A 21,800-nucleotide genomic window follows, 5' to 3' on the forward strand; every position below is an offset into this window, starting at 1 on the left:
GTTATTAAATTCACTTTCTAGCTATCATCTGAGAGCATAGAAGGATGAGCTGTAGCATAAAGCACGTCACCATAAAGAGGGATTTTTGTTTCAGAAAAATAGTTCTAACTGTGCTTCTGCCCAACCTGGTTAAATGTGGACTTTGCCATACAAGGAGCCAGGGTTGCATTTCTCAGTCACTATCCAAGCTTGGAGATTATTCCCTCACGAGTTGGGGCAAGCGTTATCGCTCTCCGTGCCCCCTCACTTGGCCACCTATTTTAAAATCTGCCCCAAAAGCTAATGCAACCCGAGCGTACAAGTCTTTTAAACCAGATCAGTTATTTTTCAGCAAGGTCAATCCACTAGGGTGTCTGGTGATTGCACATTTGGATTGACTCAACATCATCTTAAATGTTGACGTTTTGCCAGCACACCATCCTTACTGTGAGGCAGAGACCCTTTGCTCAGTGGAGGCCGGTGACATCTGACACTGTAAGGAAAACTGAGGCACGAAAGCCAGTTTATAGCAGTGGGTAAAGACCGTGCCAGAGAGCAGATGATGCCCATCCTGCCAGGAGTGCAGTCAGCTTTTCTGCCGCCCTAGGTGGCGGAAGGTCCCGCCCCAAAATGCCACCCCCCACAGAGGCGGCAGAAGGTCCCGCCGCCGAAATACCGCCGCGGTTGCCGCCCCCCAAATTGTAGCACCCTAGGCAACCGCCTAGGTCGCCTAATGGGTTGTGCCAGCCCTGCGTCCTGCTTACCCTCACCAGCCTCTGCTACTTTCATTTCTTAAACAGCATCTTAAATGGGGGAAATCTTTCAAATGAAATAATGACACTTAGCACTTCAGTATCACTTTCAAGTTCTACACACCTCAGTTAAACTTGCAACCCCCACCTGTGAAGTTGCTAAATATTATCCTTACTTTACCAATTGGGCAATTAAGGCGGGGGGTGGGTGGGTTATGTCTCTCACCTTTGACTGTTACAGGCGGCGTCTCTGTCAGAGCCAGTACTCAAAAGTGGCTGACTCCCGGTCCAGGACTTACACCACTAGTGCTCTGCCTGTGACTAACAACCATAACATGACACTGCAACAACAATTAAAAAAGCCAACCACCATAATGAACTATGTCAATGTACAAGTCATTAGAGCCAATGTTTTCATCTGGTCTTTGGTAGGGAAGAGCCAGGAGTATGCACAGGAACTAGCACATTAATCATGTTCACTTCCATCTTACATGGAGGGATTTTCAATGAATCCATAAAGAAATGAAAACAAACGCACAGAGAATGACCCCTGCACTCGTCAAAACTTAAAACAGTTCAGTAGCTTTGATTTCTATTTTTGAAGCACTCCTGTCACTGTTTTATTTACTCAAGATTCACTCCAAAACTTGCTAACTCCACTGCCCAGTATATTCGACCCTTCACTGATCAGCCTGCCAAATGAGCGTGCCACACATCTGCTAGCTATTTATTATTTCATCCCATTTTTATATCCAAAATATCACCTGTACAGCAGAAGCTATGGGATATGGCACCAAATGGAGCGCTAGTCTCTCCTCTGCCACTGACTTGCAGGGTGACCTTGAACAAGTCACTTTTCTCTGGCACAGCGCCCCCATCTGTACAATGGGGGTTATGATGCCCACCGATCTTTGTAAGTCACTTGGAGATCGACTTTTTTACTCGTTTTCAGTGCTACAAAAGCATCATGTCATCCTTTTGGAAACAGCATAAGCTGAATTCTTATCACAGTCCCATCCCCCCTGCAACCCAATGAAGTACATTGCATGACCACAATGGCAAGATTTAGCACAAAACGTATTGATGTTAGGGCCAAATGTTGCAGTATAGAAACGCTATTGAAATCTAATGAGCAATACCTCTTCCCCCGCCCCACACTTTGTAAACTAGGGGCCAGATTCTGTCCTCGCTCTAGCAGCCCAAAAGGCCTGGAAAGGCCTTCTGGGGAATTCACCTAGAACAAGGCCAATGTAGGCAGCCCAACCCATGCAGACCCTGGCACAGAAGTGCACTGATAGGAGGAGAAATGGTCAGTGTGCTTTGCACTACAGCTATTTTGGACTGCAGAGCAGCCCATTGGCAGCTGTGGGGATAGTCCCTGGGGCTGCTCTAACTTACATCGGGTGGCATGCTGACCCCTACAATAGCCTGGAACTTCAGGAGGGACAAAGGTGGCAGAAAGCCACCCCTCCCCCAGCTCGGCCCAGGTTTATGTGCTGCATCTTCAAATTCATTCCTAGAGTAACTTAGATGAGAAGAGTGAAGTTACACCAGGGTGAATTTGGCCCAGTGTCTGAGAAAAACAGATTATTCTCAGATGCTGTAATACTTGTATCTAAAAACTCCTCACCCTAACCCCTGTTGTATTAATCTAGATCAGAGTGGGCAAACTACAGCCCTTCAGCTCCTGCTGGGGAGCAGGGTCCAGGGCTTGCCCTGCTCTGCCCATGCTGTGGCTTTGGGCAGCTCCCGGAAGCAGCAGCATGTCCCCACACCGGCCCCTACGCGTAGGGGCAACCAGGGGGCTCCGCATGCTGCCCCTGCCCCAAGCGCCGCCCCCACAGCTCCCATTGGCCGAGAACAGTGGCCAATGGGAGCTGCAGGGGTGGCACTTGTGGACAGGGCAGCATGCAGAGCCACCTGGCTGCGCCTCCATGTAGGAGCTGGAGTGGGGACATGCTGCTGCTTTCGGGAGCTGCTTGAGGTAAGCACTGCCCGGAGCCTGCGCCCCTGCCACAGCCCAGCCCTGATCCCCTGCCCCAGCCCTGATCCCTCTCCTGCCCTCCGAACCCCTGAGTCCCATCCTCCTGCACCCCAGAGCCCGCACCGCCAGCTGGAGCCCTCACCCCCCCACCCGCACCCCAACCCCCTGCTCCAGCCTGGAGTCCCCTCCTGCACACTGAATTCCTCATTTCTGGCTCCACCCCACCCCTCAATTTCATGAGCATTCATGGCCTGCCATACAATTTTCCACACCCAGATGTGGCTCTCGGGCCAAAAAGTTTGCCCACCCCTGCTATAGAATGACGGATGCATCCTGGCTCAGAGGAGCATTTAGTAACATTTTTTTTTTAAGGGAGAGAAATTAAATACAAAAAAATCTTACCTTGTGTAACATTAAGATTATGGTTTTGAGCACTCAGAAATCAGGAAGTGCAAAAATTAGGATTTGCACATTATTGGATTAGCAGCTATTCCACTGAGTGTAATAGTTTTAGCTAGAATATGTGCAATGTGGGTGAGTTTAAGCTTATTATGAGAGTATTAGCCATTGCATTTTTTGATTTTGAATATGTAACACTTATGCACGTGAGTCACTTTATTCACCAGAGTAGTTTAATTGAATTCACCGGACTACTCACGTAAGTAGCTTTATTGTCCTATGTAAATACAAGGTTGGGTCCCTAACATGCGGTCTTTGATGTTGAGCGTAAGTAGGTTTCTGCATTTAACATTAATTTGACATTGTATTGTGTCTAATGTACCAACATACATAGCTCATTCTCCCACTGGCATCATATTATGAATAACAGGTTCATAGACATTATATCACATCCAAGCAGTCCTTCTCAGACAGGATGCAGCACCCATTGATATACAGCCCCGTGCAGTTTCACTCTTTCTGACTTACTTCTGTGGCAGTAGTCTGTGGTCTGGTGATTTGACTACAAGACCCATGAGCCGGGAACCAATAAATTCTATTTCCTGCTATGTCCCTGATTTCCTCTGCAGTCTTGCACAAGATAATGAGCTTCTCTGTCTCTCTTCCCCCAGCTGTAATATAGGGATTATTACTTAAGGACGTGTTGTGAGGATTAATAAATTAGGGTCAAATTTTGTGGTCTTTCAGCAAGCAAAACTGCCATTGAATTTGACCTTTCATGTTTATGAAAAGCTTTGAGAATGGTAAGCGCTGAGTGTTATTACTCCTCTGCTCGAGAATGGAAGTTATATGGAGCAAACTCCTTGTAACTAGCTGCCAGGTAGCATTTCTCCAGAGCTAACAAACCTGGAGCTGTCTTTAGAAAACAGCATCCACATTTTACTAATCATTTTTGGGCAGGAGGGGAGCAAACAAGTCCCCTCCCCCTTTTTTTTTAAGCTCATCAAATTTGCCTCCTTCAAAACACCAAACATTCCTGTTCTCATCTACCTAAACCTGATGTTGAGTTACCGTCCCCCAGAGGCTCTCAGTAGCTCAGATCTGATGTATCCCTGCACTTTGTAGCTCACCGCCTTCTTAGAGTGTAATCAAACATCAAGCTAAGTAGCAAATAAATCTCCCGATCTCATAAGCTGCACAGCAAGATCATGTAAATGCAAATGAGGGGCTTGATTTCAAGCTGTCGCGGGGGGAAGGGGGGAAAAATGCTGGGCCGTGTCACTGCAATCACTTCACTCTGTAAGTGCAGTAAATCAGCAGTAATAATAGTAATGGCAGCGTGATGGGAGGCTTTACTGTACAAGGGGGTGTAATGAAAAGTAGAACAGAAGGTAGGGAAAGGAACAGGGTCATATGGATTGAAAAGGCACAGGCATGGGGTTTGCAGGCTTCCAAAGACCACAGAATCATCTGGGAAGGAGCTGGGTATGCCCAGCTGAATAAAAACACAGAGAGAATTCATGAATTTCCAGAGCACCCCCTCCCAGTGAAGAGCTGTGTTAGATACAGGGATTAAAAATACATGCCTCCCTCTCTCTCTCTGTAGCTCTCTTTGCAGGCCTTTTCTATCCCTCTCTCATTCTAAATCTCCCTGGATGAGAACGTAGGAGGTGGGGGGTTGATACGCTATAAGTATATAGGAAATGGGAGGTGCCCAACATATTTGCAACAAAATAGGAAATGCTTGAAATGTTTGCATTTCGGTGAGAATTTGAACTCAGTCCCATTTCCACACTGAAACAGGCCCATTTCCAAGCAGATTTCTTTCCTTTGCCACCGAGTGAGATTTGGCGATCGCCTTGCGCTATTAGGAGTATATGGCTTATGACATGTAGCTGAGCAGTTCTGATTCTACCCAGCAGAGGGCAGTGCGGCACATACACAATCGCCATTTTCAAAATAAAACCAACCCCCGCCCCCAAGCACAACCCCTATTTGAGTCTTATTAACAAAACAAAACAAAAAAATGGACACGTGTACTCAGATTTAAATGGAATTCATTGTTTCTTATAGGAAATAGAATATTTACCACCCTTCTAACTGCATCCTCAATGAATATATGGAAAGAGTTAGTTATAGCTTGGGTCTCAAGGTGATCTCTGCAGGATGATTAAATGCATTGGGAATGCTTCAGGGGGGAAAAAACAGGGTCGTCTTTTCTGAATGGGCTGTATAAACAATATTTAAGATGCCTGATTTTCCTTGCTAACATCATAAAGGGAAAAAACTTGCAGAAGGTACCAAGAGAAAATTAGGACCGCCTGGGATGCAGAGCGAGATGGTTTTAATTAGAGCGGAGAGGTGGGAAATAAGGCGGAGAGATGACATCTTAATGAGGTTTAATGAAGTTGTCTGCTGATGGGGACAGCTGTCAGACAGATCTGTATTCCAGCCAAGAAGCTTTGTGACAGGCTAAACCTGAAAGGAGGCAATGCTGGTGGAGTGGGGGGAACAGACAGGAGGCTTTGCATCAACTTTGGGTGCCTCTCTGAAGCATTTAGTAATGCAGCACATCTAATCACTTGATGACAAAAAACTTAAACTGACTGATAAAGTTATAATAGTTTTTTGCTAATTCATGAACTAGGCAAACTTTAATCCTTAATGTCTGTTACAAAGATTGCCTTCCTTCTATAGCCGATAAGAGAGTTCCTTACATAAGTGACCCCTTGGGTGGAAGGACGCATACGACGAAGTTCTGGGAGATGTTCAGAACCTCCCAGTTCCACTGATTTCAGTGGCAGTCATGGGTTCTCTCAGGGTTTGGCCTATTGGGCCAGATTCTCCGTTGCCCTGTATCTTGTGTTGTCACTTACACCATGGGGCTGTAAAATGCAACCAGACGCAACTGAGCTCTCACCGAGCAGTGGTGTACATGACTGCACAAGGTGCAACGCAAAAGAGAATCAGGCCTCTTAACTATGAAATAAATGAGCTCCGTTTGTGGAAAAATTCAAACCCTACCCACTAAAAATCTCACTTTTGCAAATCTGTTTGAGAAAGCTTGAGTGTTACAGGCCTCTGCCTTTGCTGGGCTTGTGATGGGGTTTCTCCCCCACAACACATCTCTTTCCTTTTAATAACTAATTTCTGACAGCAAATCATCAGGATATCAGGATAGGATCCCAGGGAAAAGCCTGTGCTCGTGTATTTGAAAAATGCTATAAAACCACAATTTGCCTTCTATGTCAAATTTTTCCTGCTACTCAGGAGGAGACTGTTTATTGGTTCTGGGTTATATGTAATCGCATGGAGGTGGCATCACGTACAGACTCCCTGCAGACCCTTTGAATAGGCAGTCTCTGGAACCAGGATGTGTATTATTAAACCTTGCAGTAATCTGCAGTATCTAATGCAGCCTCTCTCTATTGTTGCTATTAATCTGGCGTTTTTATAAAAGGTAGACACATTGCTTTTGTGGGGACATTTTCAAGGATTACAAAATGGGAAATGACTGCCTAGCAAGGAGTACGGCAGAAAGGGATCTGGGGGGGGGTCATAGTGGACCACAAGCTAAATATGAGTCAACAGTGTAACACGGTTGCAAAAAACGCAAACATGATTCTGGGATGTATTAGCAGGAGTGTTGTAAGCAAGTCACGAGAAGTAATTCTTCCACTCTACTCTGTGCTGATTAGGCCTCAACTGCAGTATTGAGTCCACTTCTGGGTGCCACATTTCAGGAAAGATATGGACAAATTGGAGAGAGTCCAGAGAAGAGCAACAAAAATGATTAAGGTCTAGAAAACATGACCTATGAGGGAAGATTGAAAAAATTGGGTTTGTTTAGTCTGGAGAATAGACAACTGAGAGGGGACATGATAACAGTTTTCAAGTACATAAAAGTTTGTTACAAGGAGGAGGGAGAAAAATTGTTCTTCTTAACTGCTGAGGATAGGACAAGAAGCAATGGGCTTAAATTGCAGCAAGGGAGGTTTAGGTTGGACATTAGGAAAAAATTCCTAACCATCAGGGTGATTAAGCACTGGAATAAATTGCCTAGGGAGGATGTGGAATCTCCCAACATTGGAGATTTTTAAGAGCAGGTTAGACAAACACCTGTCATAATACAGAGTCTTGCCATGAGTGTGGGGGACTGGACTAGATGACCTCTTGAGGTCCCTTCCAGTCCTGTGATTCTATAATAGCAAGGAAAGTTGGTACGAGCTCCAGCCTTATTCATTGCTAACATTTCCTCCTCCTTCCGTTCACTGTAATTAATCACTAGTCCTGGTCATTTACTAGAAATATACCTAAAATCACTAACATATGGAACAATAGGTAAAGGGGAGGCTTATCTTGCAGTTAAAGCTCAAGGCTGGGTAACAGGAAACCTGGGTTCTATTCCCAACCCTGCAACTGATGCACCGTGTGAACTTGGGCAAGTCATTTCACCTCTCGGTGCTTTAGTTTCCCCCGCCTGTAAAATAGGGAGATAAAAATAAACCACAGCAGTAATGACTTACATTTGTTTTAGATTTTAGTGACGGCTGCTCCCCAATAAAGACATCGTGGCCACCTGTCACAAGCTGAATAAAGAAGTGAGGAAAGGGAAGGGTAGAAGAAAGGATGGGGTTTTTTATTATTATTATTTTCATTTAAAGGGGCGTCTGCTGGTCTTGTGGCTACAGTCAGCATTCACCCTTTGACTTATGTTAAGTTTCCTTTTCTTTGACTTGCCAGGTTGCGGGAGGGGGTGGGGGGGGCTCTCCAGCCTGCAGGTAAGCACTATTCTGTGCCATTTCCCCTCGCCTGGACACATACCAGCTTCCACCAGTCTTATGCCTCTCCAGCACCTCTTAAATGCAACCAAGTGGTTTGACACCTATACACAAGGTTTTGCTGGATTGCTGTGCTGGAGTCTGGACTACAGAGGGGTGATTTGTAGAGCACACCAGTGTGTTGTACTCTAACTCCCGCATGCTGACCCTGCTGCCGCACGCTATGTGCTCCTTAATGCAAGCTGATGTAGCCCTGTTTGGAACCGGACTATATCAGTGCATGTCTACACAGGGGAGTTAGAATGCAACACAACCCTCTAGTGCATTCTCTGGGGCTGTGTAGACAAGCCCAAAGATTCATAGGAAGTCTGCAGGCAGGATTAAACCGTTCTGCGGGCCGGATGCAGCCCACCCGTTTGACACACCTGCTCTCAATGCATCACAGCCCTTCTTGTTCCACTGAGCAGGAGAGAGGCTGCACAGAAGGATGGGTTTGTTGGCAGGGCACAAAATATCTGCCACTGCACCAATCCAAGGGCTAAATCCTCATCATAAGGGTGCACAGCGACTACTGGGCTATTGTAGAAGCACTGGAGCGTCTATACAGCTGCTGCTCACCGAGGTGTCAGGTTAGAGTGGGGATGGTTTTATTGCCCCCCCCCCAAAGAACTCTTTCATCCTGTTGCCTCAGGCTTTGCAGATAGGGCAGCGGTTGGTCCAGAGAGGTGTGAATTGCCTACTGTATCTCAAAAGGGTGTTGACCCTGGAGTGTAACAACAGGCATTTCAATATCACTGTCTCACTGCTGATGATTTTGAAACATCCACATGTGGCTAGAGCTAAGAATTTGCACACCCATCCTACCAACCTGACCCCAGAGCCGCCCAGAGGATTCAGGGGGCCTGGGGCAAAGCAATTTTGGGGGCCCCTTTCATAAAAAAAAAGTTGCAATACGATAGAATACTATATTCTCGTGGGGGACCCTGTGGGGCTTGGGGCAAATTGCCCCACTTGCCCCCCCTCCTCCACCCCGGGTGGCCCTGCCTGACCCTATGATACACACGACCTGGCAACTTCATATTTATACCCTCTCTGGACTGAAAAATATCCTGTCCCAAGCCCCACAGAAAGAACAAGGTCCACTGCAGAGGGTTTGGTAGCTCACTGCTTAATCTTGCTCCAGCCATCCAAGAGCAGAACCTCACTAGACATAAGCTTTTGGGCAGCCGGTCATCACCCCTTTGCCCCCTCCCTTTCAAAAGCCAATAAGGTTTCAAGACACACAAATCTCAGAGTGACTTCGCCATGGAGATCATGGTCCAACTATAAAGGAGGGAAGTGAGGTCAGTTAATCCCACAGATTCCACAAAGCTGGGACACACACAGGAGAGCAAAGGGGAGTTAATTTTAAAACTAAATAAAAACAAAGTGATTGTGTTCATGCTTTCTTTTCCGAGCCGCGAACACCAGTCAGTAATATTTTTTGTTTTCTTTCCCCCCTTTGGTTGCTTAGATTTGGCTTCTAGGAAATTATTGATCATTCTGGGCATGAGTGAGAATATGACAGACTCTTCTGGGGTTAGTTCCAAATTTCAAAAGGGATGCACAACTTGTAAATGAAAGACACACAGAGCTGAAGGAAATTTAAGGACTTGTAAACCCTGCAAAGGTATAATCTGCAGAAGTAGCCCTCCAATAACCTTGTTCAAACAGATGGATTTACTCAGAGTTAACCAAGCAGATTTGAACATATACTATTTTAATATTTCAAATCCATGTATTCTTAAGCAAGCCTCACCCCACTTTTCCAGTAAATCTAGGTTGGTTTATGATTTTGGGACAAAAACATGCAAAATTCTGGTGAACCTTGATGGTTTTGACTGAGTTTTGTTTTGAGATTTGGAGTTCATTTGAATCTAGGAGAGGGGGATTCAAACGCACATGGATCAAAAAAACCTAAAGCAAATGTTGGCACAAACCCCTGTGGACAAACCTGCTGAGTATTGTTTTTCTCTGACACAATGTAAGAATGGTCAGTTTGCTTCCCCACCCCCACCACATCCCCGCATCATTCCCATCCACCAGTCCAAACTGGTTTACAGCTGCAAGCAATACTTGAAGAAGAGGGGTTGAAAGTAATGAAGGACCTGGAGAGTCTAGGCAATTTTCTTAAACAAGGGCTGAAGAAAACCCCTTATTGGTGCAATATAGAATAATGTTGCATAGATGAAAAATTAAAGTGTGAAAATATGAAGCGTTTCCATGTGCAGAAGTTCTGCTCCTGCCTCCTTCAATAAAACAAGAGCCTCTCCTTCTGAAGGTGCCATTTTTATAGAGTCGCTTTTCAGACAGTAGCCACACTTCAAGGGACCCATCTATGACTTGCTATACCTTGGGGGAGCGGCTTGTAACCTCCATATTCCTCATCTGTATATAATTGTGATATTGCAGATAAAGCATGCCATGTGAGGTATCAGAGGAGATGTTATAATCGGCTGAAAGTCACTGTTCTATCTAAATATGTATATCTTTAGTGCATATGAAGTTATGAGAATTGTGTTGTATGGTTGTCACTAAAACATGCTGTAAGTTGGGGAATCAGCCGGATATTAGCTCCCCAGAGACAACAGCAAGGAAAGTAACCAACATCCAGGTGGGGTGTCAAACAACCATCGGCAGCCATTGTCCAGCAAGGGAGCTACAATTCAATGACTCACCTGCATAAGGCCACACCAGGGGAATTGCTCAACCTTGCCTGGGGACTCAGCAATGCCCACCAGACATGCCTGGACTTGTGTTCTCCAAGCACATGGGCTAAGGGTATAAAACAGAACAGAGGGGGCCCATGCTTCGCCTTTCTCCTGACCTCACCAATGCTGCAAGCAACAACACTACTCAGAAGAAGACTGAAGACTCCAACAGAGGGTACTGGCCCAGGTTTAAGGGACAAACCTGTATATTATGAACTGCAGTATCTAGTGGGGTGAGGAAAAACTGCTTAATCTAGATCTTGCCCAGTCTAATAGGGTTGAGAGTTTAGACTGTGTGCTTATATTTTATTTTATTTTGATAACTAACTAACTTTTTGCCTATCACTTATAATCACTTAAAATCTATCTTTTGTAGTTAATACATTTGTTTTACTGTTTATCTTTCCCAGAGAGTTTGCCTGAAGTGTGTGGTAAATGTGCTCAGGTTTGCAAAGCCTCGTGTATATTCACTTTCCATTGATGAAGCGGTGAGCCAATTAATAAATCTGCATTGCTCCTCTTGGGCAGTATATTCCTGAGGTACAGTGCTGGGAGCTGGGGGGATTTGGCTGGTGTCTTACTCTGTGTGATTCATGAGTGGCTCTGGGAGCATTCATGCAAACTAGCTGGGTGTGGCGCTCCACATGCTGTTGTGCTGAGTTATAACGGCGCCAGGAGGGGCTTGCTGCCGATCACTAGCAAGGCATTGTGAGACAGCCCAAGCTGGAGAGTTAAGGGGGCACAGGAGTCCCACAGTCCCAGGCTGCACCCCAGGGATCCCATCACACCGTCTACACTAGGAAATGACCCGTTGCTGAAAATGATTGTCACCAACAGGCTCTGCTAGCCCAGCCTCATCTAGAGATGACAACAATTTAGGTGCTGATGTAGATGGGACAAACTTGTTTCCATACCATTCCTGAGGGTGTAATACGTCTCGTTAAGACCAATCGAGCTCCACCTTTGTTAGCAATATGAAGACAAGGTTCCAAGCAGGTGCTGCCATTTTAAGAACTGTGTTGCCTAACTCTCCTCAGAGTACAGAGTAACAGCCGTGTTAGTCTGTATCCGCAAAAAGAAGAACAGGAGTACTTGTGGCACCTTAGAGACTAACAAATTTATTAGAGCATAAGCTCTAATAAATTTGTTAGTCTCTAAGGTGCCACAAGTACTCCTGTTCTTCTTTCTCCTCAGAGTAAGTCAAATTGACACAGTGCTTTAAAACGACACCAGCAACTCAGCTATGCTAGAACTCCCAGCATTGCTGACACTAGTGGAACCAAACTGGTGTTAGCAACATGAGGGACTTTTTGAGAAGTTTCCCTGCTGTAAACAGGGCTTAACTGTCCAAGCTTTTATTACAAATCCCTATTCTGAGAGGGTTTAACGTGTTAAGCAAAATCTTTACTTTTCTGACCCTCTTACTCCCAATCCTTTCCCTTGCAGGCAGAACTAGGAAAACCTCGGAGAAGCTGCTACACTCTTCCAGGCTATGACTTTGCATATGGGTTATACCTTCATGGGGCTGACGGAGGAGTACCTGAAGGTATGACAATGCAAGTAAAGATTAGAGATGCCATTAGAGGCTATTAAAAGGTTCCCCCCCACCTGGATGTCACCAAACGACCTGCAGGTTTGAGTGTAACAACATGCCTTGTACCTATTAAAGTCTTAATACCAATGGAGGAGGGTGGGGGAGAAAACAATCTCATTGAGCTGAAGGGGGAGAGTAAGAACTCTAGCATTTTACCTGCTCACGTGAACACCATCTGTGGCATTTGGTAACTGTTGTGTGCAAGAGTCCCTGGCCTTGTCTATATTTGGGATTCAACCATCAATGGCCAGCAGCCGGCGTAGCTGCACCAGTGCAAGCCCCAAAAGCGTAGACCAGGAAAGTTGTAACATGCTCCAGGTGAGCTTACTCCTGTTTGAAATCAGTGTAAGGTCAACTGGTGCAAGTCGCAGCTTTCCTTTTCTACACGCGGGGCTCGTATTAGTGCAGCTACACCAGTGGCCGGGCTCCGATGATTGAATCAGGGCTAATTCCAAATATCAACAAGGCCTTTGCTTTGACCTGTACCCAATTGCTGAGCCTGGTACTCAAACACATGAAAAACCCTGCTTCGCATAGTGTGGAATGTATGAAAATAACCATGTGCTTCAATCAAGATCAAGTCAGGTTGTTGTGACCCTTCTGTCCTGTAGCAGAGGCCTTCCTAAGAGTGTACAAAGTTTTTCTAAGGAAATGCACAGCTACTCACAAACTCAAGGTTTGTCACGGTTACAACTTACAACTTTTGAAGCTGACCTACCTTTGCAGAAACTTTTGCTCGTGTATGTGACAACTGAGCAGAGATGGGCCCAAATCCAAGCAAAGATGGGCACAAATTGGCCCACCTTCATGAGCAGAGCTGGCTTTTGCATTGGACACTTGTGAAAATTCACATAAGTTTCAGTGAGGAAAAAAAAATGGACGGCTTTGTCAAAATTGCTGAGCATTACAAATTGGAGGTGGGGAAATTGTGGGAAACAGGAACAATTTACTTGAGAAACTCTGTGCTTAAGATTGATGGATTTTCTTGCTGGTCTCTGTTTGAACCGCACTGATGTGAATGCAGTTTGAATTTCACTCCGAGTAGAGGACTAGCAAAAGGCCTATGCATCGCTTAATTCCCCCTATGTAGTACATAGGCCTTGAGCTGGCCCTCTGCACCAGAATGAGATTCACCCAGGCTGGGTTATTCAAAATGAAATCCTAGTAACTTCCTTTGTTCTGGCTCTTGTCTTCCTTTCTGTCCTTAGCGATAGGCCACTGGCATTCAATGAAACCCAGGCCCCCTTCCCCAAGGGAGATGCCTCGGAATTACATTGCCATGAACCGTGAGGCTCTTAAGGCTGGTTATGTCACAGCACATGAATACAACCTGTACCGCCAGCTCAAGGACATCCGCTGCAATGAAGATAACGACAGTCGTTTTAAGAGAGCCCCCCCAAAAGTACCTCCAGATATGACCTACGGAATTCTAGCACGGTAAGAGGGAGAAAACCCGGGCTTCTCTAAGGGCTAGATTCTCCTCTCTGTGTCTCCAAACAGTGACTTAAGGGAAGTTTGCTGTGAGTTGAAGTGCTGTAGCGTAGGAGTCTCCTAAAATATATTCAACTCCAGCATGCGCATCCCCTGAATCCCCAGAAGGGGAATGGCCTGACCCAGGACAAAGCACAAATTAGTCACAACAGCCTTTAGATGTCTTGTGGTCTGATTGCACCCAGAGAGTTCGATATGTAGTGCTAGCCTGTGTGCCTGCAATTAACCATGCCCCCAGTAAACTGCTGGTGCAAAATTCCATCCACAAAAGGAGTAGCAGGACTGACTCCCCTTTAAAAATATATTTGGTCCGTATCCTTTAACTCATGTAATTGAATCCAAGTAATTGAAGCTCTGAGATTATGGGCTGGATTTTTCCACAGTCCAGCACCTTGTGTTGTCATTTACATCAGTAGAAAGAGGGTGTAAAATGCGACCTAACTATCTTGATGCAATCAGACAACAAGACATCTAAATGCTGCTGTGGCTAATCTGTGCTTTGTCTAGGCCAGAGGTGGGCAAACTACGGCCTGTGGGCCACATACGGCCTGCAGGACCATCCTGCCCGGTCCTTGACCTCTCAGCCAGGGAGGCTAGCTCCCGGCCCCTCCCCTGCTGTCCCCCCACCCCCGCAGCCTCAGCTCGCCCGCCACCAGCACTCTGGTCAGCGGGGCTGCGAGCTCCTGCTGGGCAGCGCGGCGGCGTGGCTGGCTCTGGCCAGTCGGCGCAGCTGCCAGTCCTGGTGCTCTGAGCGGCATGGTAAGGGGGAGGGGAGCGGGGGGATTGGATAAGGGGCAGGAGGTTCTGGGGGGCAGTCAGGGGACAGGGAGCAGGGGACAGTTGCATAGGGCAGAGATTCTGGGGGGGCGATCAGGGGATGGGGAACAGGGGGGATGGATAGGCGTGGGAGTCCCAGCAGGCTTGTCGGGGCAGGGGTGTGGATAGGGGGCGGGGCAGTCAGGGGACGGGGGGGTTGGATAGGGGGTGGGGTGCCAGGGGGGCAGTTAGGGGCGGGGGTCCCAGGAGGGGGCGGTCAGGGGACAAGGAGCGGGGGGGGGGTTGGATGGGTCGGAGGTTCTGAGGGGAGCAGTCAGAAGGTGGGAAGTGGGAGGGGGTGGATAGAGGGTGGGGGCCAGGCTGTTTGGGGAGGCACAGCCTTCCCTACCCAGCCCTCCATACAGTTTTGGAACCCCGATGTGGCCCTCAGGCCAAAAAGTTTGCCCACCCCAGTCTAGGCTCAGGCCACTGCTCTTTTTGGGATTCTGATATCTGAAATGCTGGAGATGTGCATGACGAAGGTCAGTATGTTGCAGGAGACTCCTAGGCCGGAGCACTTCGGTTCACAGCATAGTACATAGGGCCTGATTCTCTATCACCCGGCAGCCGTGTAACCATTTACACGAGTACAAAATACGTATAAAATTCAGATTTGGTAGCATTTGGCATCCACTTTGCACTGAGGTAAATGACAACATGAGGTGCTGGGCAATGGAGAATCTAGCCCATAATCTCAAAGAGCCTCAATTAGATGGATTCAGTTATAGGAGTTAAAGGCTTAGTGCTAAAATGCATTTTTTAAAGGGGCTTCAGTCAGGCCACTCATTTTGTGGATGCAATTTTGCACCAGCAGTGAATTAGAGGCATGGCTAATTGCAGGCATGCAGGCTAGCATTAGATGTCTAACTACCTATTCTCTACTGGTATAAATGACTACACAGGTGCAGAGCATTAGAGGATCAGGCCCTACATACTTTATTCATGCATATGTGCTGACCTCTATGTTTGGAGATATACATCCAAATAGATAGGTCATCAAATAGTCTTCGTATATGCATGAGTAAAGAACATAGGGCCTGAATCTCCATTTCTCTGCACCTGTGTAACCATATATGTATATAAATATAATCAGGAATAAAACATATACTCTTCAGAGGTTTAACAACAAAGCAAAATAACTCAGGGTCTCAGTGAAGAGGGCTGAGAGATTAGAAAGCTCAATTTAAAAGTCATCCAGGGAGGGAGACAAAGCAGCTGCAGACTGGGTCAGCCTCTACTAACATACAAATCATAACAGCCTATTGCAGAGGGGTTTAATTTATTGGGTTTTTTAATGAACAATAAAATCATGCAAACAATAATGTATGGAGCAGCACAGAATATTCGCTTTTCATCCCTTTCACATATGCCTCTTTGTTTATTCATTTAGTACATGTAGAGTCTTCTATTTAGTACCTGGAGTGGCTTGTCTTAAAATTTGTGTTTTGTCTTTGGTGACTGGGATGCTAATGGTTTTGGTCGCGGTCTCTCCACTTGACTTCCATATTACTATGCTACTAATACTTTAAAATTCCTTTTTGTCTCCAAAGCAACTCTTCTACCCATGATTTTATCACAAGTCTGGCAATATGGGGTGTTTTTCTTCAAGTGCCAGCTCCCAGAATCATGTGAATGTGTGAGACTCTCAGCTAACATTTAAAAAAAAAAAAAAGTTTCTAGCCCTTGTAGTTGGAGAAAAGCTTGAAAATGTGACTCTGAAAGGCTCCAGCACCAGAGGGCAAACAAAAAGAACCCAACATTTTAAAACGCTCATATTTAAACCAGTCTCATGATTTGGGGGTGGGGTGGGGGTGACTCATGGTTTCTGGATGCTTGAGGCTGGCAATACTGTATGATGGGGATGGGGGTACCCTGTTGGTCAGCCAGTTCCTCTCCCTTTCAATTTAGGATTGTTCCTATTTTCTAGTGCATTTGTGCAGTTTGTTCCCACCAGTGGGGCATCCACCATTTCCCTGATGAGACTATTCAACAACCCAACACAACTCACTGCCGTCAATTTTTTCCTATTATTCATCCTAAATTGTCTCTGTCTTACTTTCATCCCATGCCTCTATTATACTTCCATGAACTACCCTAAATCATTCCTCTTCCTCCTTGGTATTTATGTCCCTCCTTAGCCATCTCTTAGCTAAGCTATGCAAATGTAGCTCTCATGCAGCCCCTTCACTCCCTGATCTCTTTTGTGACTCTTCTCCAGTCTCCAATTCATTAGTATTTTTACTGCACTATCTCGGGGCAGTTGCATCAGAGGTGAACAGAGAGGGATAAATACCTCCCTGCACTGTGACATGATGCTTCTACACAGGCAGCCCACTGGTTGTTTCAGTCAAATCCAGACCTTAGAGCAGGAGTTTAATACCCGTATATTTGTCAGTAATTAGAAGACTATGATCCATGTGTTTCTCCTCTGCAAAAATACGGGATGCACACAAGAACTACGTGGCCCAGAAAGAGCTGCGGAGTCAGCATATTCTCTACCACGGGATAAGGTTGTATGGAGCAGCTGGCTCACAAATGTGCAGAAAGCCAGAAATCTGCAGGACAGCAGTGCCCCAACTCCAGAGATCCTGGCCAGCTGCATGCAGGGACCCTCCCTGTATGCTTTCCCTGGACCCTGCTCATCCACATCAGCATGGCTAGGCCCAGGAATGCCTTAAAGCATAGGCCCAATAAGCTCACGCCTACGGCCCCAGCTCCCTGAATCATGTGATTACATCAGACTCTCATCTTGCATTTAAAAAAAGTAAACATCTAGCCCTCATGGATGCAAAGCAAACTTTGAAAACGAGACCTAAGTGTGACCAATGCAATAATTCCTGCCTGAGTCTGCAGACAGCCTGAAACAATAGCTCTGTCAGGTACAAACTGGGCCCTGCCTCTCACTGGGGAGTTAACACTGAGACCCACTAACCTGACGTAGGAGAGTTCTGAGTGTGGCAGGAGGAGATGAGTGTAGTGGGCCCACCTACCCAAGCACACACATGCTGGTTGCTGGGGTAAATATTAAGGTGACCCCTTGCTGTACTCCTGCTTCTCCAGAGGGGAAGTGGACCTTTGTTGCTCTCCCTGCAGCCACTCCTTGGGGAGAGAAAGGGGCTTGTACCTCTGCTTCTACGGGAGGGGAGAGGACTATTTTAACATTGCCACTCCAGTTGTGGCACAGGGCCATGGCATGGCTCCAGTTGGAGCCACACGGGACCCCGCTCACCTTATTCAGTCCCCAGCTGTGCTGCCGTGGGCGGAAGAGCTTGTCCGTTGCACTTTGTGACACCTTCAAAAAGATTTTACGAAGCACACAGCAGGCATACATGCTGCCTTAACTTGCACCTGTTTTACTGTACGGGGGTTGAGGGGGTAAAGTTGTGTGGGCGGGGCAAGCCCCACAGCTTCACGGGGCTCTTCCCTTTGCATCTTGACCAGGATAATTTCCCCTCCCACCTTTTGCAGCGGGGAGTTAGTCAGCCACAAGGAAGAGTGGAAAGTATCCTGCTTAGCACCCTTTGCCTTCAGCCCTGTCCTGCTGTGGCCTTCCCCACATGTCTCTCCCCTGGAGGGATGGGAAGAGGGGAGCCTCTAAGAGCCAGTAAGAGTTTGTAAATCACAAGCATTCAGGTGCATCAAAAGCACCTCATACACTTTCTGAACCTGGCACAGAACTGCCTCTGTCGTTGTATCTTGTAGGTTTTTTGTGCTCTGCCAGGGGCTGGGCTAGACATTACTATCTAGCTTTTAAAATGAAATCTAATCACTAACCAAAGAAATAAATAGCAGCTACAAATTCAAGGGAAAAGACATGATGAGCCGTGGTGTGTATTTTACGTGATAGTAAATGGGCTTTGCATATGCAAATTGAATGGATTTTAAAATGGTATTTAATGACAATTTTCGTAGCAGACATTAACATTAATTGCATCAAAATGAAAATGCAGCATTAGCTTGCTGTTCGTAGCAAATGCCCCAGCTATAAAGCTTTATCTTTATCAGTACCAGCCCTTGCTGATGTGACAGGGCTGCTCAGCAAATTGCAGGCAAAAGGGCTTTTATGTTGCAAAAGTATCCCCTAACGCAGACCAAAATCAACATCAATTTTGCTTTATTTCTTCATAAACGGGAGGTTAAATGGCTGCCCGAGAGAGATCTAGGCCTGGTTCAAAAGTTCTACTGAAAATCCACAGGCCCCACAGCATCAGGGAAAGAGGCACCAGTCTTTTAATTTAAAGTTATTGGAGCACATCTTGCCTGTTCTTTAATAGCCACCTTTTATGCAGACTGATTGTATTTATCCCCTTACTTTAAAAGCAGGTTATAGACAAAATCAAATTACTAGGATTATTAAGGAGTTGTTATGGCCACTTTGATAAAAGCGGGGTATTTAACTTACTTCTCACAACTAGTGAGTTAAAGATACCACCAGCAAGGGCAAAAGCTATTGGGTCGGATTCTATCTCAATTATATTAATTTCAGCAGGGCTACCGAGGTTGTAAATCAAGGTGGAATTTGGCCTGTCATTAGTTTATTCTAGGTCTGGAGATTCTGCTTTAGCTTCCTCCTGGTTTAGTGGATTATGGCTTGGAAAATTATTCTAGCCATGCTAAATTGTATTTGTAATGTCTGTTAATGTTTATTTACAGACCCCAGTCAGAAGGCTCTAAGCAGTTCCAAAATGCACAGCCTCGTTCATGCATGCTGGAGATTTCTACGCCTGGATACGTCAGGCAGCCAAAACTACACATTTTAAAAAGTCACTTAATTATTGGTACATTTAAATAATTTCCATTTGCAGATTCAAAGCTATTGCCCAATACATCGGGCCCTACCAAATTCACGGTCCATTTTCATCAATTTCATGGTCATAGGATTTTTTAAATCATCAATTTCATGATTTCAGCTATTTAAATCTGAAATTTCACGGTGTTGTAATTGTAGGGGTCCTGACCCAAAAAGGAGTTGGGGGGGGGATGTCACATGGTTATTGTAGGGGGGGTTGTGGTACTACTACCCTGAATTTTATGCAGATATCATACCATGCCATCCTTCCTTCAGAGCTTGGTGCCCAGAGAGCGGCAGCTGCATGCCGGGAGCCCAGCTCTGAAGGCAGAGCTGCCGCCAGCAGCAGCGCAGAAGGAAGGATGGCATGGTATGATATTGCTACCCTTACTTCTGTGCTGCTGCCTGCAGAACTGGGCCCTCAGTCAGCAGCCGCCGCTCTCCGACCGCCCAGCTCTGAAGGCACCACAGAAATCAGGGTGGCAATACCGCGACCCCCCTAAAATAACCTTTTGACCCTCCTGCAACTCCTTTTTGGGTCAGGACCCCCGATTTGAGAAAAGCTGATCTCCCCCATGAAATCTGTATAGTATAGGGTAAAAGCACACAGAAGACAAGATTTCATGGGGGGAGACCAGATTTCATGGTCTGTAACTTGTTTTTCATGGCCATGAATTTGGTAGGGTCTTACCAATACATCTCAGCTGTGGCTGCTGATCATTGGGAGAGCACTCTCAGCTAAGGGGGGGCAGGAGTTTGGAGGTGAAAGAGCAGAGAGAATTGCAACATATGGTACCTTCATGGACTCCAGGACCTGGGAACTCAAATGCCTTTAGAAAAAAGCTGCTTTGGTGAATATCATATTCAAATAAAGCAAAGTTACATTAGACTATTTAGGACATGCTCTGTGCCTCGTCCTCTGAGGTACAGCAGACAGCACAACTCAGGAGGAGTAGGGGCAAAGATGACTTTATGTCACCCTTGCCTCTTTTCTGGGATGCTGCAGGACTCCTAGGGTGGCCAGGTGCCTGGTTTTCAACTGGAAAGTCCGGTTGAAAGGGGGACCTGACAGTGTCCGGTCAGATCAACTGACCGGACACCCAAAGTCCAATTACTGTGAGTGAGGTAGGCAGGGAGGCACCAGGTCATCACCCGCTCCGGCCCCTACTCAGCCAGGACCTCCTGGCCCTGGCTCCGCAGGCAAGTCCTTTCTGACCTAGGTGGCGGGGGGTGGGAGGAGAAAAACAGCAAGCAACAGGGGGAAGAGGGGAAGAGTAGACAGGGGTGGGGCCTCATGGGAAGAGGCGGGGCAGGGCCTTGCGGGGAATAGGTGGGGCAGGGGAGATTCCGGCACTCCTGCTGAAGTTGGCAACCCTATGGAGGACCTCTACTTAAACTGGTGCACAGTTATAGGCTGCACAGCACCCCAGAATCCCACGTAGGGCTGACTATGAGCACTTGTAGACTGTGAGAGGAGGCAGCATAGAGACACTTCTGCTGGCCCTGCTCTGCATCCGGACGGGGGTAATCTCCTATGGCCTGTTGTGGTCACGTTACGCCACCACGGTTGTCCAGAGGGGCCAGAATCCAGCTCTCTCGTTCCCATTTCAGTACAGCAGCAGGAGTTATAAGGGCAAATTCATGCGGGGGAAGCAATTTTACTGTCACTTGCACATATTCTATATTATGATATTGCTGCCTATGGATAATGCACAGACTCCTTTTCAAACTAGAGACGTGCTTCTCTACATTTCAGGTGTCAGCCCCACTGCCATGACCCAGGGCTACCCCCAGCCACTAATGTCAGGCATTCTCCACGGACACCGACAGCAGACCTACCATTTTGGCTCATCCAGAATAAAAATAAATGTGAACATAGTGCTTTGGTTGCTATCCAGGTCTTATTAATCTTGTCCCAATCTTATTAATCTTGCCCATAGTAAGGCAGACCGTCTTATGCTTTTGAAAATGGCACTTTCCAATCTTGGTGGATGCATATTCCACAGTTTGTTTTGTACGCACAGAGTTGCGAGCATTAGGGCCAGGCTGAAGTTATGGGGCCTGTTTGTTCCAATGGATGTTACCTTGGAAGGTCATGAGTGCTTTAGACTAGTTTACTGGGGGCTGGGTTGATTAGCCACTCTGCTTTTTGCTGATTCCACCCCTCCCCCACCCAGAGAATTGTTTTCTACAAACCATGTGGCCAGCTTTGTTGTAAGAGTCATAAAAAGGACATTTTTCATCTCCTTTTTCCTTTTCTCTCTCTCTCTTTTAGTATCAGACATAGATTTATTCTCTCCCTGATGCCTGTGGCATTCAGAGCTGGGAGGGGTCAGGGGAGGCGCTGATGGGACAATAATAGATAATACAGTGGTTCCCCAGGGTCTTGTCCAGCTCCGTAGCCTATCCATCAGCAGGCAGTGCTTGTGCCAAGGTCAGCACTAACGAGGATGTGGTAGGGTCCC

At 46.5% G+C, this 21,800-nt stretch overlaps 1 protein-coding gene across 1 annotated transcript in view; it reads left to right on the plus strand.

Moving 5' to 3' along the window:
* CFAP77 (cilia and flagella associated protein 77) overlaps window positions 1–21,800 on the plus strand; it is a 94,266-nt gene that overhangs the window by 42,710 nt on the left and 29,756 nt on the right. The window contains exons 2-3 of the mRNA XM_034793827.1: window positions 12,092–12,191; window positions 13,448–13,676. Coding sequence (XP_034649718.1) covers window positions 12,092–12,191; window positions 13,448–13,676 — 329 coding nt within the window. The remainder of the gene's footprint in view (window positions 1–12,091; window positions 12,192–13,447; window positions 13,677–21,800) is intronic.

Source organism: Trachemys scripta, chromosome 17 (assembly GCF_013100865.1).
Source record: "Trachemys scripta elegans isolate TJP31775 chromosome 17, CAS_Tse_1.0, whole genome shotgun sequence".
NCBI lineage: Eukaryota > Metazoa > Chordata > Testudines > Emydidae > Trachemys > Trachemys scripta.